The 10973-nt window shown below is 37.9% G+C and overlaps 1 protein-coding gene across 1 annotated transcript; it reads right to left on the bottom strand.

The window, feature by feature from the left end:
- Positions 1–1219: 1219 nt before the first annotated feature.
- LOC147298565 (SWI/SNF complex subunit SWI3B-like) lies at positions 1220–3082 on the bottom strand. The gene is made up of 2 exons (XM_086228741.1): positions 2362–3082; positions 1220–2134 (listed from the first exon to the last, which is right to left on the bottom strand). Exons 1-2 carry the CDS (start codon positions 2983–2985, stop codon positions 1319–1321), a joined length of 1440 nt encoding a protein of 479 aa, XP_086084867.1. The 5' UTR covers positions 2986–3082; the 3' UTR covers positions 1220–1318.
- Between the last annotated feature and the right edge of the window lie 7891 nt (positions 3083–10973).

Here is a 10973-nt window from a genome sequence, read left to right as displayed (position 1 = left end):
CTATATTTTTAATTTCTCTCAACATCTTATTCCAAACTTGATTTGACATTGTAATTAATGTACATTAATTCAACATATATGTGTACATAGATACTTTCGAAGAAAAATTCTCTTATAACCACGAAAAAATCGAATATGTATAAATATAATAATTATAAGTTATTGAATTGTGAGATTTCTGTACTTTCAAATGCTAAAATTTTTAATGTGTTTATGTATCGTGTTGAAATACCACATCTTTATATGACATCCAAGAAGTGCGGTGTGCCTGTAACCAACCCGTCCATTGTCACATATCCACCATGAGCATTAGTAGTGCAGTTGCTTCCATGCATATTCCAATTCCAATTCCAAATTTCCAATGTCAAATTTTATTTATTTAAAATGAAGAGGAGGGTTTCAAACTTTCAATAAACATTGTGTGGGTCATACAATCATACAATTGGCCTATAAGTTGGCATCACGCTCACCAAGGGCCAAAAACTTTTGGGGAACGTTTTTCACTAAACCTCTCTTAACAGATCTCAATCCTCTTTGGCACAAATTTCCTTCACTAATCCCTCAAACTGATATGCACTATGCTGCAAGACAATATATCATACCTATCCTTTCAAAGCATATGGACAACAGCATATAGAAAAATAAACTTTAATTTCCCCATAAACATGGTTAAGTGACAATCCAAAAAAATTACTCACAGCAACCTATAGGAAAACACAATATCAAATCTAGGCACAAACCTGCCCTATATTACATTCTCCCTCATTGCGTTCAAACATTTGCAGCAAATAAAGGTAGTTTGCACATTAATTAAGCCACAACTCACAAGCAAGACAAAATGTGGTCAAAGCAAGTTGTGATCTCACTCACAAAAGGGTTTATTTTTTCATCCCCATTTCAACCTTTGGAGAGGCTTGGCCAATCTGCATATTATGGAACACAAAGGAAACTTTGATGACAAGAGTCAAGGTTTATGGTGCCAAATTCATCAAGACTGTTTTAGTATTGATCACTTAAATCTTTTGCATAATTTCCTCCGTATTCTTATAATTACTCGTAAGCCATATCAATTACGCTGATAAAATCCCAATCGGAAGTAACTAGATTCAAGCTACATAAATTTTATACTTCTATCTTCTTAATCATATTCGATTATGGCTGTATTTCTATAATAATGTAAGTTGTTCTTCATTGAGTAATGCAAATTTAAAAAAGAATAAAATTTTGTAAGATATTTCTATATAATGTAGTTGTCCATCTTTATAAATATAAAACATACATGAATTATGGAAAATCAATCCGCTTTTACATTCTTCTCCTACATTCCTTCTGCAATTTTTGTTGTAGAGCTTTTACAAGATAAAAGTGTTAGCTGATCAACAAAGAGCATGCTTTTCATTTGCTCTACTTGTTGCCACTCTTTGTCCATCTGCAAATCTAAAACCTCAAAACCAACAATCTTCTCTTGAATCTCTTTCATCTGTACCTCTGTAATCCCAGAAACTGCTCTCTCCATATCCAGCCCCTCCTTCTCAAGCTGTGAATTTGCATCCACAAAAACACCTCCCAGTGCATCTCTGTTGGTCTCTGTGTCTCCATTCAATGCAGCATCAGTTTCGTGCTGGCCTGCATTCAAATCCCGAGATCCAAGACTCATTCTACTTGTTTCATAATCAGCCTCACACAGGGTCGCTACGGCGGCACAAGCAGCAGCTTCTGCAACCTCTACACCGGCCAGAGCCGACAGAAAGGCAGCCTGCGCCATAATTGGGTTGCTCGCATCTGTGAGAGGTGAGAGACGCATTCTTTTACTTAGGGATGGTGTTGTACCTTTACCCTCCAATCCAATTTCAGCATCGAAATCACCAGAATCGAAATCATCAGCAGATTTGTCACCATAAGGAAGCTTTAGGAAATGAGCGACACATTCCTTCTCACTCCTACCAACATGTTGTGCAACCTTCCTCCAATCTTCACCATAATGCATAAGAGCTTCTAAAAGATGCAGAGTATCTTTGTCTGCCCACTCATTCCCCATCTCTTCATTGACCTCAACCCGCCTGAAATCCGAAGAACTCACACCAATCTGATAGTTCCCACGAACATAGCACCTTGCACAAAGAGTCATGTCGTACTGGTCCCAACAAGGATTGAAAACATCAGCAGTTGCAGTAAAATGTTATCTATGCATTGCAAATGTGGGTGACAAAATCAAATTAATCAATTCAATTCCTAATGATTATGGTAGCAAGACAACGGGGAATGAAAAAACATCAGTTTCAGTAAAACATTATTCATGCATTTGAAAATGTGGGTATCAATATCACATAGGTGGGTGACAAAATCAAATGAGAGAGAGACCTTTTCGGAAACAAAGCAGGCAATGCTGCAAAGAGACTTGCAGCCATTGCAGACCCTCTTCTTGTTGGGAGCGGAAGAAGGGTCCTTGTTGGGACCCACTGGGGAGGCTGCTGCTTGAGCGCCGCCATGAGAGGCTGCTGCTGCCTTGCTGTCCTTGTCCTCCCACTTAAGGACCTTGTTGCTGAGCGGAGACTGAGAGTAATTGATCAAACCCCACGCCTCGAGGAAATCGAAAACCCTCCGAATCGCGCCGACGTCGCCGACCAGAGTCTTGCGAGCTTCGGTTAAGGTGAGCTTCCGGGAAGGGTTGGCCCTGTAGAGCTTGACGATGCCGTTGCGGTAGTACTTGTAGAGATTAGGGTTTTTGGAGAGCGAGCGAGAGTCGAAGAACTCCGGGAGGAATCGGATCTCGGGTTGGTGGATATGGTCCCACGAGAACCACCCGGAATAGCTGGGGACGTGGACGGTGTCGGTGGTGTCGGAGCTGGGAGTGGGTTGAGGAAGGCGTGGAGTGGCGGCGGGTGGAGTCTCGGGGGTGACGAAGATTGGAGGTGGATCGGGTCGGAGGTTGGGTGGCGGGTCGGAGGAGAGGTCTTGGACTACTGATTTGGTTGCCATGGCCATGGGCTTTTAGTTTAGCCTTCTGATTTCTGAGATCTGAGTGGCTTAAGTCGATCCGACCAGAAACAAAAGTTTAAGTGGATGATGGGCTTGTGTTTTATTTTTGAGTGCTTCTATTCGGAACACTCTAAACTAAACTACTTAACCACCCTATTCAAATTTTCTTTCGAAACTACCTATTATACCCTTAGGTCACATTCATGGAATTGATTTCTTAGGTAGTCAATTCCTATACTCTGGGGAAGAAAATGTAAGATTTTCATTCATGTATTTAGTAATATTGAAAAAATAATCAAGAATTAACTTTTTATTTATGTTCCCATGTTTGGTTTGTATAGGAATAGAAAATAAAAATTGTTCAATTTCAGACCCATTAATGGGTATGATGAGGTTTTAAAAAAAGTTTGAGGGTCATATATTTTGGTATAAAGCTTTGACTCCAGGTGGAATGAGAATCAATACCAAATCCTCCATATGGAGTGAGATTTCTTAAAAAATAGGGGAGTAATTTCTGATTTTGAAGTGAGTCTCACTTACTTTTTGATTCTCCAATGTAAGTAAACACATGATTGAAATGAAATGAGAGTGACTCATATTCATTCTACTCTCATTCTTTGTAAGTAAACATGACCTTAACAAAACCAAAATCTAACCGACCCACCCACCCACCCACCCTACCCTACCCTACCTTACCCTCGCCCACTGTCGATGGCCCCTCCCACCGCCATCAGTCTCTCTCTTTCTTTCTCCTTCTCCATTCTTTCTCTCTCTATTCATCCGCTTCTCTTTTTCTCCTTATCTCTCTCTTTCCTTCCTCTTTCTCTTCTCCCCTCCCTCACAGACCACCATAGGTAACCGACTGGCCAGGGACCCAATCGACTTCTAGATTGAGGGTCACCAACCTTCAATCTGGAGGTTGACGGGGTTAGAGAAAGGGGGAGAGATAGAGAGATAGAGAGAGAGAGAGAGAGAGAAAGAGAAAGAGGTCACCACTCACCAGCGGTTGGAAGGCCTAACGACGATGGTTGTGACTTGTGAGGATGGTTGCTGCCTGGGTTGAAAGTGGAGGGTGGATTTTTTTTTTATATTGAAGTATTTTATTTTATTTAAGGGCATACTTGAAAAATAAAAAAAAAGGCAGAACATAATTACTCTTTATATTTTTGAGTTATTTTCTTTTTATTTTGAGTAAGGGCTTGCTCAAATGCTTAAGAACAGTCTTCAATAGGGCATCCTCTCACAATGAGGTGGGCCCTATGTGTTTTGGACCTTACCACATTGTGAGATGACGCTCCATGAAAGATTTACCCCGCTTAATTGGGATGCTTTTGGATAAAAGACTTCGACAATAATTTTGAATGCTTTAAAGCCTTTCAAAAGTTAAAAGTTTAATGATCATTTTACCCCTCAACTATGACATGTGCGTCAAATTGCATCCGAATTTTAAAATTTGGTACACTAAGCCATCAAACTTTTTAAAATAGGTCAGTGTAGTCAAATTCCTATGGTTTCATCCAAATTTAGTCCTAAAGATATCACATGCCTTTTGCATGAGGCCAAAATGCACAATTCACGTACAGAGCATTACATGGGCCTTGTTGATTTGTCCCAATTTACACCTAATTTCGACCAAATATTGTTCCTTTTCATGTCTAAATTTTGAGAAATGAGATGGAAATTTGGATGAAACCCTAGCAAATTGGGCAATATTGACATATTTTTAAAAGTTTGGTGCCTTAATTTACTAGATTTTAATTTGAGGGGTAATTTGACACACTGATCATAGTTGAGGAGGCAAAATGAATATTAAGCCAAAGTTAGGATGCTTGTGTTTGACGAAAAAAAGTTAATATGCTTTAAGGATATATATATATATATATATTTTTTTTTTTTGGCCACTAATATGCTTTAAGGATATAAAAACACTTAGAAGTGATTCATTTGCTTCCTCAAAATTTTTAATAAAAACATATGTGTGCTAGCTTCTAACAAAAGCTAGTAAAATAGCTACTAAGCAAAAGCACTTTCAATAAAAACGCTACTGAACAAAAACACTTCCTTCAAAAATACTCCCAAATAGTCCCTAAAAATACTTTCAGTTATCTTGTTTTTACCTTTTGATATTGTATTGACTAAAATAGAAGAAAAATTATTTTATAAGATTACAAAGCATGAAAAAAGTATTTATTTACTATTTTTGGGAAGCCAATGTAAATATAACTACTTGTGTTGTGGGAAGAAGTTCAGAATTTCTAAGGTTTGATCTTAATTTTAACTTTTGCTGTAGGAAATGCAATCACAATTCCATTGTGTTACAATATTATATTTTATTTAAACAGCTCGAACCTAATTTTGCTTGAGGTTCGTCTAGAACGATATTGTTAGTCAACTGGAATGTTATTGCACATCATTCATATATGTCAAAATAATCACTCATAGTTTGGCATGATTTTTGTTTTGGCATAACATTTGTTGTTGATTGTAGAAATCTTTCTCATACAACAATTCGGCAAACAGTGTGGATAGAGTAGCTATTGTAGCTAGTCCACGACCAAGCTACTGGCATTGTAGCTATGCAATTGGAATTAAATAATGTGATGAGAAAATACATGAATGTTTTTAAAGAAATGAATGGACAAACCAATCTTTTCCTTGGAAGCCTATGTTAAAACTGAATTACAGTCAATGATTTAGTTTTTTAAGAAAAAATGTGATTTGGGGCATGTTGATGCAAAAATTCGTAAGAGGGATGCAACAACTTAAGGTGGATGATTTGACTGATTGGAAGCCTTGTTGGATGATGAGTTGGATGTTGATTTGAGATGATCAAGATTTTTTGAATTGATGGTTGAAGCTGATGAGATTTTCCTGCACGAACACAAGATCAAAAGAGAAGGACCAGTGTGGTACCAGCCAAATACGCTCTGATGATGAAGTCAGTGAAATGTATTTGAAGGTGTTTGAGTAAGAACAAGGAAGAACAAGTGATGAACTTGAGAGAATATGGAAGAACAATACAAGATCTTCTGGGATATTCTCAGCTGGTTGTATGTATTTGTGTGGGCTTTTGTGAACAAATTGTGAACCCTTTCCTTTGTGCATATCACTGGGTTTATATAGACAAAGGAAGTGGTGAAGGTTAAGTTACATGCATGAGGATGAATGGCTGAGAAGAGGCCACGTATTCGGTCATGAACAGTAGCATGCATAGCTGCCCCTATCTTTGCATTCAATGTTGCATTGAATGCAAGTATGGAAGAACAAGTGGGATGCCCTCATAGTCATGGTTGTGAGCTGAGATGTCTTATCTGTCAGAAAGTCATGTCAGCTGCACTTGAGTATGGCGGTTCATCCCAATATGATCTTCTTAGAATGACGGTGGGAGGCCGAATCGATCTAAACACATATGTCCCCATGTGTAGATGTGGAATCCATGTGTGATTGGATCAGACATGGACAAGTCGGCCGAGCCGATCAGGTAGATAGTGTAGTGATCCCTTCAAGTAAAAACCGGCTGTGACTAGAATTTGAGAGGATGATCAGCAAAGGCCGAGCCGAACCAAATGGTCAAGATGATCCGGTGATGACAAGATTATCAAAGCAAGTCTGATCATGATCAGTCATTGAGCCGGGCCGAGCCGAACCAATGATCGAGGTGATCCGATGGTGACAAGATTGTCAAAGCAAGTCTGATCATGATCGGTCATTGGGCCGGGCCGAGCCGAACCAATGACCGAGGTGATCCGGTGGTGACAAGATTGTCAAAGCAAGTCCGATCATGATTGGTTGACCAAACCAAAGTGATAAGGCGACTGGGGTGGCTGACTAGGTCAACCGTTGACTAGTCAAGATGTCACGTAAGATCTTTGAGGCGGTGGACTAGAACATCCGAGCTGAGCTGAATATATGACTTTGTAAATGTCTCATGTACAATGATCATCTTGTCTAGTTTGATCAACAAAATGATGATTTGGCCCTAGCCGAGCTGAGCCAAGATGAGTTGTACAATCGTCATCTCGTCTGGCCGAGCCGAGCTATACAATCATGATCTCGTCTGGCCGAGCCGATTCGATTCGAGCTGAAGACTTTAGAAGTAATGTTCCAAGTTCTAATAGAATGTTTAATGGTTGAGATGTGATTAGAGAAAGATGATCTACAGATCCGAGCCGAACTGATGATGTCCGAAAAAGATGATCTCTCGAATTCCTAATGGATCCCAATGTCAGTTCGGATCTGACATGGGTAACCCGGAGGTAAGAGCCGATCTCAGATGTACATGTTGTTGGCATTGCTAAGTTGAGATGATGACACAGATGGCTGGGTCTGACCAAGTTGACCATTGAAAAGTCAGAGCAAAAATGAGACTTGGTGTGCCACGTGTTGGTTTGTGATTGGCCATTGAATCCATGTGGATTTATCCACAAACAGGGCAGTAATGCAGCAACCCTAAAAATAGCTTGGCCCATTTCACATATTTATTTTTGTACATTTCATTTAATCCATTACTTTGCATCTGCATTGTCTTTGTATCTCCATAATTTTTTTTTTTTTGGTATTAGATGAGCCCAGCAAAAGAAAGAAAACTACACAAAATAGTTAGGCCTAGAAACCTTTCTTACACCTTTCAGCAGAATTTGAGTAACAATTGTTGGGGCTGGTACAAAATATTGCAATCCAAATCATGGGTAAGTAGACCCAAAAAAAAAAAACAAAAACAAACAAATTTTACTTCGCACCTTCAAGGTTTGCCTTAATTCACAACTTACTCCCTATGGTTTTAATTTTTTCAATTAATTTAAAACCCAACATTTGAAATATCTTACAATGTAGACACTCTGTTTGTTTGACTGTGAATTAAGATGTTAAACCTGAAAATATAAGAAACTTTATATTTTGGAAGCGATAAGACATGACTTGAGATGTCACTAGGTACAATTTGAAATTGATCAGGGGTATAAACAATTAAAATTTCTCGAGTTACAAACTGAAATTTTTAATGAACAACTTGAGATGCCCTATAGAATGACTTGAGATACCCTAAAAAACAATTTGAGATCCCTAAGCCACGACTTGAGAAACTCTAGGGTATAACTTTGGAAGCGTCAAAACATGACTTGTATTGTCATTAAGTACAATTTGGAATGCTACAAGGGTATAAACATTTAAAATGTCTCAACTTACAAAATGAAATTCTCAAGTAACGACTTTAGATGCCCTAAGTAACGACTTAAGATACCCTAAGGCACGACTTGAGAAACTCTAGGTTTTACTTTGGAAGCTTAAAGATATGACTTGGGATGTCACTAGGTACAATTTAATATGCATCAAGGATATAAAAAAATTAAAATGTCTGGAGCTACAAAGTGAAATTCTCAAAGAACGACTTGGGATGCTCTAAGGAATGACTTGAGATGCCCTATGACACGACTTGAGAAACTCTAGGGTATGACTTGCGAAGTGTCAAAACATAACTTGGGATGTCATTAGATACAATTTGAAATGCATCAAGGGCATAAACAATTAAAATATGTCGAGCTACAAAATAAAATCCTCAAACAAGGACTTGTGATGACCTAAGAAACGACTTAACATGCCTTAAGGCACAACTTGAGAAATTCAAGGGTATGACTTCGGAAGCGTCAAAACATGATTTGGGATGTCACTAGGTACAATTTGGAATGCATCAAGAGTATAAACATTTAAACTATCTCAAGTTATGAAGTGAGATTCTCAAGGAACGACTTGGGATGCCCTAAGGAACGACTTGAGAAACTCTAGGGTATGACTTTGGAAGCGTCAAAATATGACATGAGATGTCATTGGGTACAATATGAAATGCATCAAGAGTATAAAAATTTAAAATTCCTCCAGCTATGAATTTAAATTCTCAAGGAACGACTTCAGATGCCCTAAGGAACGACTTTAGATTCCCTAAGGAACGACTTGAGAAACTCTAAGATATGACTTTGGAAGCGTCATACCATCACTTAGGATGTTACTAGGTACAATTTGAAATGCATCAATGGTATAAACGATTAAAATTTCTCGAGCTACGAATTAAAATTTTCAATGAACGACTTGGGATGCCTTAAGGAACAAATTGATATTCCATAAGGCACGACATAGAAAACTCTAAGGTATGACTTTGAAAGTGTCAAGACATTACTTGAGATGTCACTAGGTACAATTTGAAATGCATATATCAAGTATAAATCATTAAAATGACTCGAGCTATGAACTGAAATTCTTAAAAAACGACTTGGGATGCCCTAAGAAACGACTTGAGATGCCCTAAGAAACGACTTGAGATACCTTAAGACACGACTTGAGAAATTCTAGGATATGACTTGGGAAACATCAAAATATGACTTTAGATGTCACTAGGTACAATTTGAAATGCATCAAAACTATAAACAATTAAAATGCCTCGAGCAACGAACTGAAATTCTCAAAAAACAACTTCGGATGCTCTGAAGAACGACTTGAGAATTTCTAGGGTATAACTTTGGAAGCGTCAAAACATGACTTGAGATGTCACTAAGTACAATTTGAAATGCATCTGGGTATAAACAGTTAAAATACCTCGAGTTACGAACTGAAATTCTCAAGGAACGACTACGGATTCCTTAAGAAACGACTTAAGATACCTTAAGGCAAGGCTTGAGAAACTATAATGTATGACTTGGAAAGTGTCAAAATATGATTTGAGATGTCACTTGATACAATTTGAAATACATAAAGGGTATAAATAATTAAAATGTCTCGAGTTATAAACTGAAATTCTCAGAGAACGACTTGAGATCCCTTAAACAACGACTTGAGATGCCTTATATATGACACGACTTGAGAAACTCTATATTTTGGAAGTAACAAGACATGACTTGGGATGTCACTAGATACAATTTGAAATGCATCAATGGTATAAACATTTAAAATGCCTCAAGCAACGAACTGAAATTTTCAAGGAACGACTTGAGATGCCTTAAGGCAAGCCTTGAGAAATTCTAGTGTATGACTTGGGAAGTGTCAAAACATGATTTGGGATGTCACTTGGTACAATTTGAAATGCATCAAGGGTACAATTAAAATGTCTCGAGTTACGAACTGAAATTCTCAAGAAACGACTTGGGATCCCTTAAGTAACGACTTAATATGCCCTATGACACGATTTGAGAAACTCTATATTTTTGAAGTGACAGAACATAACTTAGGATGTCACTAGGTACAATTTGAAATGCATAAGGGGTATAAACAATCAAAATTCTTCGAGCTACGAATTGAAATTTTTAAGAAACGATTTGAGATACTCTAAAGAACAACTTGAGATGCCATGAGGCACGACTTGAGAAACTCTAGGGTATAACTTTGGAAGCGTCAAAACATGACTTGAGATGTCACTATGTACAATTTGAAATGCATCTAGGGTATAAACATTTAAAATGCCCCAAGCTACGAACTGAAATTCTCAAGGAACGACTTTGGATGTCCTAAGGAACGACTTGAGATGCCCTAAGACACGACTTGAGAAACTCTATGATATTACTTTGGAAGCGTCAAGACATGACTTAGAATATTATTAGGTACAATTTAATTTGCATCAAGGGTATAAAAAATTAAAATGCCTGGAACTGCAAAGTAAAATTCTCAATAAACGACTTGAGATTCCTTAAAGAATGACTTAAGATGCCCTATGGCACGACTTGAGAAACTTTAGGGTATGACTTAAGGATTTTAAAGACATAACTTGTGATGTCTCTAGGTACAATTTGAAATGCATCAAGGGTATTAACAATTAAAATGTCTCGAACTACAAATTAAAATTCTCAAACGATTTGGGATGACCTAATGAACGACTTAAGATGTCTTAAGGCACGACTTAAGAAACACAATGGTATGACTTTGGAAGCGTCAAAACATGACTTGGGATGTCATTAGGTACAATTTGGAATGCATAAAGAGTATAAACATTTAAACTACCTCGATCTACGAAC

Source organism: Dryas octopetala, chromosome 1, assembly GCF_963921425.1.
Source record: "Dryas octopetala chromosome 1, drDryOcto1.1, whole genome shotgun sequence".
Classification (NCBI taxonomy): domain Eukaryota; kingdom Viridiplantae; phylum Streptophyta; class Magnoliopsida; order Rosales; family Rosaceae; genus Dryas; species Dryas octopetala.
The sequence above is the reverse complement of the archived record's forward strand: the minus strand, read 5'-3'. Positions and strand labels throughout refer to the sequence as shown.

Excerpts from the sequence above, each read along its gene's own strand:
- LOC147298565 (XM_086228741.1), bottom strand. The coding sequence starts at position 2,985 with ATGGCCATGGCAACCAAATCAGTAGTCCAAGACCTCTCCTCCGACCCG. Across the intron at positions 2,135-2,361 it reads CCTGCTTTGTTTCCGAAAAG|TACGACATGACTCTTTGTGC; the intron begins GTCTCTCTCTCA and ends TGTTGGGACCAG.